Source organism: Balaenoptera borealis (assembly GCF_965194805.1).
Source record: "Balaenoptera borealis genome assembly, chromosome: 16".
Lineage (NCBI taxonomy): Eukaryota > Metazoa > Chordata > Mammalia > Artiodactyla > Balaenopteridae > Balaenoptera > Balaenoptera borealis.
The window spans coordinates 58,921,291-58,937,752 of NC_138872.1; the positions used below are offsets into that span (position 1 = coordinate 58,921,291).

The 16,462-nt window shown below is 45.3% G+C and overlaps 1 protein-coding gene across 3 annotated transcripts in view; it reads left to right on the top strand.

The window, feature by feature from the left end:
• The first annotated feature begins 10,405 nt into the window (after positions 1 to 10,405).
• The window catches only part of NUBP1 (NUBP iron-sulfur cluster assembly factor 1, cytosolic), a 28,793-nt gene continuing 22,736 nt past the window's right edge, over positions 10,406 to 16,462 (top strand). Inside the window, exons 1-3 of one of the 3 annotated variants that reach the window (XM_082358761.1) lie at positions 10,406 to 10,599; positions 10,678 to 10,782; positions 12,458 to 12,591. In XM_082358761.1, the coding sequence (XP_082214887.1) occupies positions 10,581 to 10,599; positions 10,678 to 10,782; positions 12,458 to 12,591 (258 nt within the window). In that variant the 5' untranslated portion in view covers positions 10,406 to 10,580. The remainder of the gene's footprint in view (positions 10,600 to 10,677; positions 10,783 to 12,457; positions 12,592 to 16,462) is intronic. The other 2 variants (XM_082358760.1, XM_082358759.1) reach the window with 2 other exon arrangements.

Consider the following 16,462-nt stretch of genomic DNA (forward strand, 5'->3'; position numbering starts at 1 on the left):
AAGTCAAATAGCCAGAGGGTTTTGCTTAAGTATTAGGGCAAAATTAGTCCCAGACTCATTACCACTCTGGTCCTGCCTAACAAAGCTTAAAAGCAGTACCCCAAAGATTAAAATGTTTTCAGTCCGTTTGCTGATGTCCCAGAAAAAAATCGAGAATATTTGTAAAAATACAAACATTTTCAGCACTCAGTAAAGTAAAATTCACAGTATCTGGCATCCAGTAAAAAGTTGGATTGCAATTTAAAAAACTGCAAAGAAGTAGGAAACGAAGACCCATAATGGGAGGGGGGGGGGTGGATCAATCTAATGAACCCAAACCAGAAATGATACAGATAATAGAATTAGTAGACAAGAACATTTAAAAAGTTATCATAACTACATCAGTGTGTTCAAGAAGACAGAGGAAAAATTGGCCACATTAAGTGGAGACTTGGAGGATATTAAAAAACAAAACAAAATACCTGAATTGAACTTCTAGAGAGGAAAAGCACAATGTCTGAGATGAAAAATATACAAGATGAGATTAAAGGTATGTTTTAGTCGACCAAGGCTGCCATACAAAATACCATAAACTGACACAAAATACTCTAAGTACCAGAAATTTATGTCTCACAGTTCTGGAAGCTGAAAGTCCGAGATTGGGGCCAGCATGGTCGGGTTCTGGTGAGGTCTCTCTAGTTGGCTTACAGACAGCCGCCTTCTCACTCACTGTGTTCCCACATGGCCTTTCCTTGTGTGGAGAGAGAGCGAGCTAAGTGTCTCCTCTTATAAAGACACTAATCCCATCATGAGGACTCCCTCTCCTCTCCATGACCTCATCACCTCCCAAAGGCCCACCTTCCAATACCATCACATTGGGAGTTAGGGCTTCAACATATGAATTGGGGTGTGCAGAGTGGGGTAACACAAACATTCAGTCTATAATAAGGCAGATTAAATACTGCAGAAGAAAAGATTAGTGAAGTTGAAGATAGAGCAACAGAGACTACCCAAAATGAAACAGAGAAAAAAAAAAAGACCGAGAAACAGAACTATAGAATAGTGCTGAGAGAAATCTAGAAGGACCTAAATAGAGAGATAAATCATGTGTGTGGACTAGGAGACTCAATATTGTTGAGGTCAGTTCTTCCCAAACTGAAGGTTAGATTCAATGCAAATCCAACCAAAATCCCAGCAGGCTTTTTGGGGTAGAAATTAATTAACTGATTCTAAAATTCAAATGGAAATTCAAAGGATCTAAATAGCCAAAACAACTTTGAAAAGAAAAACAAAGTTGGAGGATTTGAGGTCTCTGACTTCAAGACGTATTATAAAGCTACAGTATGGTATTGGCACAAAGACAGACAAAGATCTTATTCTGAATAAAGAATCCAGATATATGTCCACATATTCATGGTCAGTTGACTTTCAGCAAAGGTACAAAGTTAATTGTGTGGAGAAAAAATAGTATTTTCAACAAAAGATGCTGGAACAATTGGAGATATATATGTGTGTGTATATATATATCCATATCTATATCTATATATATCTCAACCCATACCTTGCACTATATACAAAAATTACATACAAAAATAATTAACTCCAAATGAGTCATAGACCTAAATTTAAGGTCTAAAACTATAAAAATTCTAGAAAGAAACATAGGAGAAAATATTTGTGACCTTGTGTAAGGCAAATTTCTTAGGTATGTTTTCTAAAACACAATACATAAAAGAAAAAAACTGATAAACTGGACCTCATCAAAATTAAGAGCGGCTCTTCAAAAGACATTCACAAGAGAATTTTCAATCTCAAGCCACAGACTAGGAGAAATATTTGCCAAACATATAACTGATAAGGAACCTGTATCCAGAACATATACAGTATTCTCAAAACTCAATACTTGGGCTTCCCTGGTGGCGCAGTGGTTGAGAATCTGCCTGCCAATTCCAGGCACACGGGTTCGAGCCCTGGTCTGGGAAGATCCCACATGCCGCGGAGCAGCTCGGCAGCAAGAGAGGCCGCGATAGTGAGAGGCCCACGCACCGCGATGAAGAGTGGCCCACGCTTGCCGCAACTAGAGAAAGCCCTCGCACAGAAACGAAGACCCAACACAGCCATAAATAAATAAAAATTTAAAAAAACTCAAGCAACCAAAATTTTTTTAAACGGGCTTAAAATTTGAACACTTTGGCAAAGAAGATATGCTGATGGCAAATGAACACCTGAAAAGATGGCAACATAATTTCTCACTAGGGAAATGCAAATTAAAACCACAATAAGATACCACTATACACCTATTAGAATGCCCAAAACCCAAAAGACGGGTTACACTCGCTGTTGGCAACAATATGGGGCAACTAAAACGCTCAGACGCTGCAGGTGGGGATGGACAGCCACTCTGGAGAACACGTCACCAGTTTCCTACCATCCCACTCCTAGGTGCTAACTCCAGAGAAATGACAGTGTGTGTCATTATGAAGCTTGTACAACAATGCTCGCAGCAGCTTTATTTGTAACACCCGCAGGCTGGAAGCAATCCAAATGTCCATCTACAGGTAAGTGGATTAACAAGCTGTGGTGTACTCATACAATGAAATACTTCACCGAAGCCAGAAGAAATGAACTTCACACACTCAACAACATGGATGAACCTGAAATAAACATGCTGAAGGAAGCCAGATGAAAAGGAGCACACACCGTATGATTCCACTGATAAAAAATTCTAGAAAATCCACACTCATTTATGGAGGCAGGAAACAGGGCAGTGACTGCCGGCGGGGATCAGGGGCAGGTTTGCAAAGGTCATGAGGAAACTTTGGGGGATGATCTGTGTGTTCACTATCTTGATTGCGGTGATGGTTTCACAGGTACAGTATATATAAGTCAAAACTTAACCAACTGTACGCTTTAAATATGTGCAGTCTGTTTATCAGTTATCCATCAATAAAGCTGTTTGTTTAAGAAATTAACAATTGCTAACACCTATATACTGCACAAATGTGTGAGGAATTTTTTAAAAACTTGTTTTACTCATATTAACTTATTTAATCCTTCCAACAATAATCCTCTGAGGGAGTTAATATTATCGTTGCCATTTTACAGGGGAGGAAACTAAGGCCTGAAGAAAAGATTTGAAAGCTGGTAAATGGGAGGCTGGAATTTGAACGCAGACGGCTGGCATTCAAAAATCCACGTTCCTAACCAGCAAACGAGTCAACTTCTCCATATATAATGGATCTGAACCTTATTTTTCGACTCAGTTATATATCAAGCACCTGCAGTGTATTCGACTCAGTTATATATCAAGTGCCTGTATACACTGCAGGCGCTTGATATATAACTGATATCTGATATCTAATATCTTCGTTAGATATTTTTGCTGGGTCCAAGGGAAGAGGTAGGAAATTCTCTACTCCAGAACTTAAAATTTTTTCCACGTCCTGACTTTGGTCATAGATGGGGTAGGAGCGCCACCTGGTGGTACAATGTGGAACTTCATGCATCTCCTGTGCATTTCACAGGGTAGCGTTTTCACCACCTGCAGTGTGTTTAAGATGCTCCAGTCCTGCTAGATCACCATCTAAATTCTTAACCTGATTGACCCAGGTGCTAGTCTTGTTTCATTCACTAACCTGCTATGTGATTAGGGACAATTTTCTCTGTCTAGGCCTCAGTTCCCCCATCTGTAAACAAGGGTACGGGATCTCACCTCTGCAACTCTCACCTACAACCCCAAGTTTACTTAAACACAACTCTGTATCACACATCCCAACCATGGAAGTCTGTAGTGCCATCGCTAGAAACCCTGAGGAGTTTTTTAAACATGCGGTGATATTATGATTTATAATAAGAAACATATGTTTGGTCTTTTTTCCCGTGTCTGGCACAGAGCTCCTAAAATCCTTGGAATTTCCTAAGGGCGGAGAGCAATAAAGGTGTCTCTTGTTATGTTAATAAACCTCACTTAAGGATGGGGGCTGGTTGCCAGGGGAACCAACCTAGCCATAGGAGGGTTGGAACTTTCAGTCCCACCTCCCCAGCTTGGGGCTGAACCAATCGCTGATGACTTACTCAGTCGTGACGGGGTAATGAAGCCTCCATTAAAAGGACAGGTTTCAGTGAAAACTTGGAGATTTGGGGAGAGAGGTGCGCTTGGAGAGGGCTTGGACTCTCTGAGCCCTTTCCTCATGCCTTGCCCTGTGCATCTCTTCCATCTGGCTGTTCCTGAGTTATAATCTTTTAGGATAAACCGGTGTCCAGTAAGTAAAATGTTTCTCTGATTTCTGTGAGCTACTCTAGCAAATTAATTGAATCCAAAGCAGGAGGAGGTCATGGGTACCTCTGATTTATAGTCAGTCAGTCAGTCAGAAGCACAGGTAACAACCTGGGCTTGCAACTGGCATCTTGGGGAGGAGGGCAGTCTTGTAAGATTGAGGCCTTAACCTGTGGAATCTGACACTAACTCCAATAGCATCAAAATTGTTGAATTGTAGGACACCCATCTGGTGTCCAGGGCATTTTTCGTTGGCATGGGAAACCCCACACACACACCTCCCACCCACATTGGAAACTGGGTTCAGAACCTCTTTATAGGCCCAGGCCCCATGCACAAGTTTCTGATTTAATTGATGTGGAGGAGGAGAACCGGCCCATAAAATACCCCAGGTGATTATAATGTGTAGCCAGGCTGAGAAACCCTGCTGTCAAAAGAATATATCCAGTGTCCCATCAGTCTCAGTGCAGATTTAAGCTCTAATAATTTCAGAAGTATAAACAAATTTTGTTTCTAGAGCAGTTTTAGGCGTACAGAAAAAAAACTTTCAGAAAGTTCAGAGAGTTCTGATATATTCCCCCCACCCCGTTGCCCCCATTATTATTAACATCTTGCATTGGTGTGGTATATTTGTTGTCATTGGTGAACCAATATTGATACATTATTATTAACTAAAGTCCATAGTTTAAGTTAGGGTTCACTCTTAATGTTGTACCTTCTATGAGATTTGATAAATGCATAACGTAATGTCCTGTGGCCACCATTACAGTATCCCACAGAATAGTTTTCATGCCCTGAAGTCCCCTGTGCTTTTCATCCCTCCCACTCCTAACCCCTCCCCCAAATCCTGGCAATCACTAATCTTTTCACTGTCTCTAGTTTTTACAAACTTATTTTTCAAATCATTAAAAAATTTAGCTATTTGAATCTACAGCAACACGTTTTTCAACTTTAATTTTGTTGTTTCTTTTTGGCCGTGCCACACAGCTTGCAGAATCTCAGTTCCCCGAACAGGGATTGAACCCAGGCCCCGGCAGTGAGAGCCCAGAATCCTAACTACTCGGCCACCAGGGAACTCCCTAAATTTTCATTTTGTTGTTTTAGTCATCATGGCCATCTACCATCAGAGGGACTGAAATAAAAAATTTTAAGCCTATTGTTTCAAACTCAGGAAGTGAAATAAGTGTAAAGGAAATGTAAACTTTCAAATGCCAGATTTTGTAAGTTTGTTCATACTTCAAAAGTTCCTAAAGGAGAAAACTGGGCTCAGACTTTTGGAACATGCTGTACTCGAGAAAGGAGAACCAGTTGCTTCCACAGGCCAGGAACAGCATCTGTGAGAAGATCGTGCTCAGGGGTCTCCCACGGGGGACTGGGTAATGGCCGGACAGGCAAGGGCTGGGGGAGGGGCGGGCAGCGGGGACATTCCTGGCAGAAGGACCTCTGTGAGCAACAGAGTAATGGGCTGGGGTCCCCGGGGATGTGCCAGCTGTTCAGTGGTTAGGGCCCAGCCTTCACACTGGCCCAGGGCAAGAAATGAGCCTGGATGGGGATATATGTTTATGTATAGCTGATTCACTTTGTTATACAGCAGAAACTAGCACACCATTGTAAAGCAATTATACTCCAATAAAGATGTTTTAAAAAAAAAGAAAAGAAAAGAAAGAAATAAGCCTGGAGTGGTCAGATGGTCACCGAGGCCACTGAAAACCATGCGAAGATTGGATGTTAGCCTGTGGGCCATAGGGAGCCATTGAAGGTTTAAGAGTAGCAGAGCAACACCGTGTGATCTGCGTGGGGAAAGGTCAAGAGCAGAGAAGCCCTGCGAGGAACTACAGGGGACAGTCCAGGGCCCACTCCCTATGCCTCTCTGGGTATGACCATGGGACTCAATCTCACCAGGGAAAGTGAGCAAATAGGTGTCACATCTGGGGGGACGCATTTAAGCGGCAGCGTACAATTCACGCTCTCCACCTTTGAAGCCCTGTGTTCAGATGGCTGCAACGTAAGATGACAGTGCCTCTGTCTGTATCCCTGAGCTACAGTGAGCAGGGGCCTCTGCCGAGAAGCTGTATATGAGCAGGAACAAAAAATAGACCTTGCTGCCTTGAGCTTGTGCAGCCTGGGGGATGTTTGTCTGGCAGCATAGCCTGGCCTGACACAGAAACTATTGCAGGCCCAGGAGGACAAAGGCCTGAGCCAAGGCAGTAGGGATGATGGAAGTTGTGGCCTGGGACTTGTATATCGCCACCCCAAACACAGTGGTTTAAAGCAGTGTTTATTTAGCTCATGAGTCTTTGGGTTGGCTGGGTGGCTCTTGTGGACTCGGCTGGACTCACTCATACATCTGTTGTCATCTGTGGGTCTGCAGCTCTTGGTCCTGTGTGTCTCAGGGTCACTGGTTTGGGATGGCCTTGGCTGGGATCACTGGGGAGGGGGTGCTCGGCCCATCTCCATGTCTTACCTTGATCAGGCTAGGCCAGAGATATCCTCACAGCCATGGCAGAGGGGCAGGAGAGGGAAGTGAAAACAGGCAAGGGCTTTTATGAGGTTTTTCTTAGATCCCGTTTGCTAACATTTCATTAGCAAAATAAGTCACATGCCTGAGCCCAGAGTCAAGGATAGAACAGAATGTACTGCAAAGCTAGATAGCAAAGAGCACAGATAAAGAGGGGGGCGAAGAATCAGGCCACTTGTGCAGCCAGGCCCCCACAGCCCCCATTGGGGAAGCTACAGGACTTGATGATTGGCTGTAAAGGGAGATACTGCGGATGTCTCCAACAGTGGCCACCAACGCTTACCCCCATGTCTGTACCCGCCTGCCACTCCACCCATCAAGATATGGTGTCTGTTTCCCCACCCCTTGAACCTGGGCTGCTCTTGTGACTTACTCTGACCAACAGAATGTGAGAGAGTAACCCTGTGCCAGTTCTCAGCCGTGCCCAGCTGCAATGGAAAGGTGCTCAGGCTGGACCACTGAATGATGAGAGGCCACATGGTGGGGAGAGGTCATGTGGAGGGAAATGCAGGCAGACACAAGTGAGAATCTTAGATCTTCTAGTCAACTCCTGCCTGAATGAAGCCACATGAGTGAGCTTGGATAAAACCAGAGGAGTCATGAGAAATAATAAACCATTGTTGTCTTAACTACTAGGTATCAGGGTAATTTGTTACACAGCAATTGATAACTGATACAGAGGAGATGGAGACAACTAAGCAAGGCTGGTGCTCAGATTGATGACTTGAGTTCTTCGGCAGTGGTGGTGTCAGTCTCTGAGATGAGAACTCCAGAGGCAGGAACTGGTTTGAGGAGAAAGTTGTGGACATGAGTTTTATGCTCATAGGACATCAGTGCAGTAAAACCCAATAAGCATCGACTGAGATACATGTGTCTGAACTTAGGGAGAGATAGGGGCTGGAGACTGGGGAATGTTTCATATGGAATAACGGAGGATGCCGTGGACATAATGCTGCTCATGGTGGGGAGGATGTGGAAAGTGTGACTAAAAGTGGGCCAAGAACAGTCTTGAGGAGTGCTCATCGTAAGAAGTGGTTCTCAAACTTTAGTGGATGTAATTACTATCCTGTGAGAATGTGAAGATACAGATTCCCTGGCCCAGCCCTCCAGTTTCTGAGTCAGGAGGTCAGGGATGGGCCTGGGAATCTGCTTTGCCACCTGGCTCCCACCCTTCTGCTCCCAAATACAACAGGTGGAAAGTTCCATCCCAGGTGAGACAGGAGTTTGGCTGGGAGAGTAGGAGAGAGACCTGGAGCAAAGTTGAGAGGTTTGTTTGATTTTGTTTGATTTCACCATCATTCTTACAGCCTTGTGGGGAGGAGCGAGTCGAGAGAGGAAGGCTGAAGAACAGTAGACTTTTTCCTCCCTGCCACTGAGCAAAGACCCACTGAGTGCTGAGTGGGAGAGCCCTGTACAATTAGGGACAAAAGAGCTCTGAAGTGGCCCTGCCGCTGAGAACAGCTAAGGGGAACGTGCATGAAATGTCTTAGGGGACATCAGGAAGGAACACCTGAAGTGGGCTGGCCTGAGGCTTCTGCAGTGTGACTGGGAGAAAAAGAGCCTGTGCTCAGAAGAATTCAGCGGAGCCTGCTGGCTGTGAGACCCTAGACAAGACTCTCTGAGCCTCAGCGAAAGGAGCATAATTTGCATCCTGCCTCCCAGTGTACAGCAGAGTGGTTAAAAGCCCAGGCCCTATACCAGACTTTGTTGGAGTCCCAGCTCTGCCACTTACTGGCCCTAAGACCCTGGGCAAGTCATTCTCTGTGACCCAGTCTTCTGACCTGCAAAACAGAAATCACAATACTCCCTGCCTCATAAGGGAACTCCTCTGACCTCCAGGCTTTGCTCAGGCTGTTTGATCAGTTTGAAACCGCTACTTGCCTCCACCCTACCCTGCCCCAATCTGGGTGTCTCCTACTCAGGAATTCTTTCCTGACCCCTATCACTCTGATCCTCTTCTGTCGTAGCACTTATCACATCGCAATTACGTGCTTCAGCATCTGTTGTCCCAACCAAGTTGGGCTCCAGGAAGACAGGAACTAGATCAGTTTGGTATCGCTAGCACCGTATGTTATGGATGAGAGTTCAGGCTCCGGGGCCAGACAGCCGAAGTTCATCAGTCTGGCTCCCTCGCTATTATCTGTGTGACCTTAGGAAAGTAGTTTAATCATTGTGAAAGGCAGTTTTCTCATCCAAAAATAGAGATAGTAGGACCTAGAGGACAGGATTGATGAAGAGCATAAATTAGGTAATTCACATAAAAGCACCAGGTAATAGCTGGTGAATAGTAAGCATTCCACAAATGCTAGCTATAATTGGTGGCAGGGATAGGCAACTAATACATTATTTTTAATGAGTTTCTATATCCTTAGTGCCTGAGGCTGGGGAAAGTTTGTTCACTCATTAAAATTTGTCCCAAACCTGTAAGCAATGATACTCCAGTAGCAATGAGCAAATAGCGTCCACATCTTGGATGGTTTCTAAAGACAATTCTCCAGGAAAAGCAACCAGGGGTCCTTGGAGATATAGCTGTAGCAAAGAAAATAGGAGGAGAGCCTGGAACATCCTATTGTCAGAAAGCAAGAAAGTGCTCAAAGGGGTTTGATTAATGTCCAAGACACAGAAGCTTGACGAGCCTTCAATGGCCACATTTTGGGGAAAAATTGATCAGAAAGAATAATGATAATTTATTATTAAATACAGAATTTTTTAAAAACCCATGAGTCCATAGTGATTCTCAAAAAAAGGGCGGGAGGGAAACTTATTTACTGAGGAATGCCAATTAATTAATTGAGATAAGGATAAAGGACTGGGAAAAAGCGCAATTTTGCGAACACTTATGTAACTGATCCAGGCAAGAAGGATGTTAAAACCACTGAGTGAAGGCTGATCGAGAACAGGATATTCATATGATCTCAATGTGTCTCCCCAGAGAGTCTGTATTAATTACAAATGGAAAATGGTGCCATTCCCTAGAGAAACAGGACACACACCATATTTATCAAGTGATCAAGCTCTCACATCACCAATAATGGACCCAACTGGCATTACGTGCTTCCTGCTGTGACAACGGTAAGTGCATTCTGCTAAAAACTTTAACCTGGGGACTTCCCTGGTGGTGCAGTGGTTAAGAATCTGCCTGCCACTGCAGGGGACACAGGTTCGAGCCCTGGTCCAGGAAGATCCCACATCTTCCCGGACCAGGGCAGATCTTTCCGGACCAGGGTTTAGGCACGGAGCAACTAAGCCCATGTGCCACAACTACTGAAGCCCGCGCACCTAGAGCCCAGGCTCTGCAACAAGAGAAGCCACTGCAATGAGAAGCCCGCGCACCGCAACGAAGAGTAGACCCCGCTCACCGCAACTAAAGAAAGCCCGTGCACAGCAACGAAGACCCAAAGGAGCCCAAAATAAAATTAATTAATTAATTTTAAAAAACCTTGAATCTAATCAAGGGGGGTTGGGGGAGCAGGGAGCTCTTCCTTAACCTGAATATAAAGTGAATATTAGCTAACAGTTTTGCATTAATGTTAAATCTCGGATATGAAAATGGTATTGAAGTCATGTAGGACAAAGTCTTTGATCCTAGGAGATACATGCTAAAGTATTTATGATAGATATCTGCAACTCAGTTTTAAAAGGAACAGAAAGAGAACAGCCTGAAACTCCCACCACAAGGTTCGCGCGTGCGCACAGCCCTCTTTCCGAGACACGATTTCGCGCAGCTGGAGGGTCAGATTGGGCGCCACGAGGCGGAAATACGTAACGGCGGTTTCCGGTGACCGCGTACGCGTCCAAGGCAGCGGGATGGAGGAGGTGCCTCACGGTGAGCGCGCGGAGGGGGCGTGGGGGGCGGGCCTGAAAGGACAGGAGCCACTCTAACTGTGATCTTGTCTCCGCGCAGACTGTCCCGGGGTCAGCAGCGCCCAAGCAGGTCGAGGGGCCTCATGTCAGGGGTGCCCCAACCAGGGGCTCTGCGCTTCTGGAGCTGGTGCCGCTCCGGACCCGGGTGAGGAAGGGGCAAGGCTTCAACGGGAAGTGAGAAGCGCTGTCCTGGAAGAGGCGGGACGTGGGCGGGGTGTGGATGGTGTTGGGATAGGGGCCTTAAGGAGGAGGGGCAGGGGCCCAGAGGAGGCGGGTCGTCCTGTCGTCTTCAGGATAAGGGGCGGGGCTTGACGGATGAGTGACAGGAGCGGGGCCCAGAGGGGCAGGGCTTTTAAAAGACTAGGAGAGGAGAAAATTGGCGGGGTGGGGGCGGAGCCTGAACCCGTGACTGGCGTGGAGTCAAAAGGAGTCTCAGGAGGGGCGGGGCATGGGAGAAAGTCGTGGGAGGTGAGGGGTGGGACCAGCGGTTTGAGTGACAGTAACTGGAAGTGGTTGGGAGGAGGCGGGCACCAGAGGGAATAGGGTATAAACTTTGAAGTCAGGGAGCTTAGGCTTAAATCCTAGCTCCGCCAGCTGTTTTCTTTGGACAAAATTTCCTTCCTTTTGAGGAGCGATTCTCTCATTAATTCAACAGAAGTATGTATTGATCACTTGCAGGCACAGTGCTCTGTGCTGGGGATACAGCTATGAATGAGACAGATGAGGTGATTAAAAAGCCTTAACCTCTCTGAGTCTCCGTTTCCTCATCAAAAATGGGGGAAAAATAGTTACAGTGTTGTTTTAGGGATTTGAACTAGGATGAAATATTGAAAGCATAGTAAATGTGTAATAGTGATAGTTATCAGTGACAGGTAACTAAGTGCCTGCAGTTTGTCAGTTTCTCACTCTTGGCACTACTGACCCTCAGGGTTGGATAATTCTTTGTGGTGGGGATGTCTGCCCTGTTTCTCTGCCCTGAACATTTAGCAGCATCCCTGACCTCTACCCACTACATGTCAGCCACACTCCTTCCTGTGACAACCAAAAATGTCCCGAGACATTGCCAGATGTGCCCTGGTGGGGTTTGCCCGCAGATTGGGAATCATTGCTGTATTGAAAGCTCTGTTCTGGAACTGGGAATATAGTGTGAACACTTCAGAGTTCCCCCCTTCATGGACTTTATATTCTAGTAGGGGAGACAAACAAGTAAACCGATAAATAAGGAAATGTCAGATGTACTCGTAGCCTTGGGGTTTTTTTTGTTTGGTTTTGGTTTGGGGTTTTTTAGTAGCACTTATTACTACCATTGCTGAGGTGCTGTTTCACTCACGATCCCTTGAAATAGCCCAAGGACTTAGCTTCCTCCAGCCCATTGGAAGAGTGACATTCAGAGAGGGACAAATATCATATGATATCGCTTCTATGTAGAATCTAAAAAAATGGTACAAATGAACTTATTTACAAAACAGAAATAGAGTCACAAATGAGAAATAGAGAAAACAAACTTATGGTTACCATGGGGGAAAGGAGGGGGAGGGATAAATTGGGAGATTGGGATTGACATATACACACTACTATATATAAAATAGATGACTAATAAGGACCCACTGTATAGCACAGAGAACTCGACTCAATACTCTGTTATGGCCTATGTGGGAAAATAATCTAAAAAAGAGTGGATATATGTATAACTGATTCACTTTGCTGTACACCTGAAACTAACACAACATTGTAAATCAACTATACTCCAATAAAAATTTTAAAAAAAATAAAAAAAGATTGAGTCAGGGGCTTGGTCATCTGAATTGCTTTCTTTGCAGCCATAGAGGAAATCAAAGAAAAAATGAAGACCGTGAAACACAAGATCTTGGTGTTGTCTGGGAAAGGCGGCGTTGGGAAAAGCACATTCAGTGCCCACCTGGCCCACGGCCTAGCAGAAGATGAAAACACACAGGTGGGACCTTAAGGAAAAACTGGGAGAGGCTCATGTCTGAGGGCTCATGACGGCTCGTAGGGAGCTGATTCGTTAATGTCAGTTTATCTGGCCTCTTTGGAATCTAGATCCCTGCAGAGAGAACGAGGAAATGCAAGGCAGTCGAGCAATGAAATGAATATTTCATTGGATTCTCTAGCCATGAACATGGCTAGCAGGTGTACATTTCTCTTGGCTTGCTGATTATTTATTATGTTAAGTTCAGGCTTCTTTCTCTTTATGAACCCCTTCTGCCTTTTTCTAGGTCAGGGGTCTACCAACGATAGCCTGTGGTCAAATCCAGCCCATCTCCTGTCTTTTTATGGCCTGTGAGCTATGAATGTTTTTTACATTTATAAATGGTTGCTTTTACAGTGTTACATTAGTACTTCTGAATCCTTGATTTTGCCCACAAAGCCTAAAATACTTTCCGTTTGGCCCTTGAAGAAAACGCTTGCCAACCCCTACACTAGGCCATTCACTTACACCCACGTACACAGAGGAGCTTGAAAACTCAAATTCCCCAGTACTGCTCTCAGGATTTCAGCTTTAATAAAAGGTGTGGTAGGGTGAGGAAGAAAAAAATTACTTTTACCAAAAAGATCAAATGGAAATTTGCAGTACCTGTGATTTAAAAAATACAGGTTATTCATTGGGACTCATGATGGTTTTGCACTGATCTTAGGAAATGATCCCAATATTCACTTTGATTACAATTTTATACCTAATGAAACCATGAATGCTGCGGGGTTATTTATTTTTATTTTTTTAACACAGAACACGTTCCACCATTTGGTTTTGCCAAAATGAAATTATGTTCACAATTCTAATTGAAAAATATATATATATACATGCCAGAACTGCTAGAGAAGCATCGGTGTCTCTTAGACACCACTGCCCAACACGTTGAGCCCTGAAACAAGAGCCGTGGTGAGGACTTGTGTGTTGGTGCTGTGTGTGCACTGGGTGAGAGAGCCCACTACACACTCTGTGTGGGTCACCAACTCTGCTGTTTTTCCGTCAGAGCGCTGTTTGGGGCCTGCAGAGGAGTTCCGTGTAACATGGAAACAATTTTATTGTGTTCATGTTGAAAGCCATTCCCAACCATTCCAGTTCTTTCCTTGGTCTTGGTGCGTGCCTTCTTTCCGTACACTGATATATTTTTGAAAATTAGTTTTGTCTTTGTGCATTTTGAATGTTGAAATTTATTTTTATATAAACAAGGGCTAACTTTCAGTTCACATTTCTTTTATAACTGGCAAATGACCTTTCACTTCGGTTTGGCTTTTTTTTTTTTAAAGATAGTGCTAGTGGGGAGTGTAAAGGTATGTTTAATATTGACATTTCAAAACTGCCACATATTGCCAGTTATTTTTTTTAAACTCTAATAACTGGATAAATTTCATACTTTCTACTTGTGTGAGATAAACCATTCTATTCCAGTATGAAATAGCACCCTAAGTTCTTAATAAAATAAAGGCTTTATTTCCTCCACAGAAAAACCCAGTAAAGGTAGCTACCGTGGGCAGGGGGATCAAGCCCACCATTCCGACCTGCCCTCAGTATGCTCGAGCGCGTGCGCGCGCGCACACACACACGCGCACATGCACACACGCACGCACACACACGCACACACACACACAGATAAACAGTGGCCTCTCAGATACCTCACCGAAGGCTCCAGGAATATATTTTTTTAAATCATTGGGTTAAGAAAGTTGAGTTTACTTCAGGGGTCAGCAGACTTTTTATATAAAGAGCCAGATGGTAAATATTTTAGGCTTTGTAGGCTATACAGTTTCTGTAGCAGCTATTCACTTCTGCCCTTGAACATGAAAGCAGCCGTAGACAACCTGTGAACAAATGAGTGTGGCTGTGTTCTAATAAAACTTCGAATTTCGTATAATTTGAATTTCATAATTTTCATGCTGTCATGAAATAAATGTATACTTCTGATTTTCTTTTTCCCCCCAACTCTAAAAACATAATAGCCATTCTTAGCTATGGGCTGTACAGAAACAGGTGGCATTCTGGGTTTGGCCCCTGGGTTGTAGTTTGCCAGCCCCTGGTTTGGTTTGTAGCTCCAGAAGCACTAGTGCTGGCTGGGGAAGAACTTCTTTGGGGGAGGATTGAAACCTTGGGAAGGCCGTGGCCTTCTTGGGACAGTGCAGAGGCTGGACTAGGGGACCTGTAAAGCTTGGTGTTTCTCTCACTAGGGCTTTGAATCCTGCTTATAACTCATTTCTCTTTGGATCATTTTATGATGTGTGGATCTGCTTTTGTTGGCCTACATGACTGACGTGGGCTTCTCTGGAATCTGGTATCTGTCACCCAAGATGTGCTCTAGGCATCTGGGGAAAGGGAGAAGTGACTGGCAGGGGACAGCTGGGCAGGCTCGTGGGAGAAGGCGGCCTTGGACTCTGATGGCGGCTGATGGGATGTGGCGGGAGGAGGTGGAGGCAGAGGCGCAGAGCTGGGACCGCCGGGGCAGACAGGCTGGGCAGGCAGGGCTGCTGCTGCTGCAGCAGAGGGGCCGAGGGTGAGGCTCAGCCTGAGCCAGACCTGGGAGGCTTTAACGCCCTGGGAGGATGTTCCAGTGGGAAAGAGGCATGGTTTGAGGGTTGCTATAGCAGCAGCCGAGTGTGTGATCGAGTGTCGTCAGAGGGTGACGGTAAACCAGCGGGAGGTGTTGCTCTTGTCTCCATGAGAGGCCACGAGGACACAACCGGGGCAGTGCTGGAACCAACGGCAGGAACAAACGGAGCAGCAGGGCCTCCAACTCTTGGAGAAGAGGGTCAGAAGTCTAGCTGAGCGTTTGGGGCAGGAGGTGGGTGCAGTTTAGTGGGGTGGCCAAGAACACAGGCTCTGGAGTCGGTCTGCCCACGATCACATCCCAGTGCCGCCGATACCACTGCTGTGGCCTTGGGCAGGTTATCAGACCGTCTCTGCCTCAGTTTTCTCATCTGTAAAATGGGACTCAGGACCGAGTGAGATGATGCACGTAACTGTAAAATGCTTAACACGATGCCTGATGCATAGGAAGTGCTCAATAAATGTCCCTGATAGAATATGGAGGGGAGAAGACTATTTCTGCTTTGGTGATAATGAGTTTGTAGCCCACCCAGAGTCAAGTGCCAAGCAGGTTCAAATATACTCGCCCATCTGTATTTCTGTTAGTCAACAGTCTCTTGCTGTCTGAGGGTCAAGTTTGTATTGGCCAGTTGGCCAGCCAAGAAATCTGTTTTCTGTGATGATCCATGTTGCCCAGAATAATCTCTGCTTTCAGAAGCTGTCAGGCATCTTCTTAAACAACTGTCTGGAAATGTGCTTTAACCAGGCCAGCTACAAGGAACCACTTGTGAATAGACAGCTGTTTACATAGAATCACGCTTCCGTGTTGTTACGTTCTGAAGTCCCACTGCGCACACGTTGAAACTTTGCAGTAGACTGAAGGGAAGCTCACCAGCTGTGTGGAAACATGGCTAGATGAGCTGGATTTTTTTTTTGCAGTGGTGCTTAAAAAAAAAAGTCAGCACTTAAGAAAGTCTGTCTCCCCTCAGGCAGACCTACTGGTGGCAGAAAACATCACTGTCTCCAAAGGGTGCCCGGCGTGGGCACAGAGTACACACCGAGTGTCTTGTTGACTAAAGTCAAGTAGCTCACACCCCTCCCTGCCCTAAATTCAACAGGATGGTGAGGACCGCCCTGTCCTTTTCTGCCTGCCGCCTGGTGGCAGCTCATTACTGACTGCGAGCAAGGCTGTTCCATGATAGCACTTGGGCAGGCAGGTGTCTGATGGTTTGCAGAGGGCCTTGAATCGCGGGGTAGCCCCTGACTAATCACAGGTGGGCCG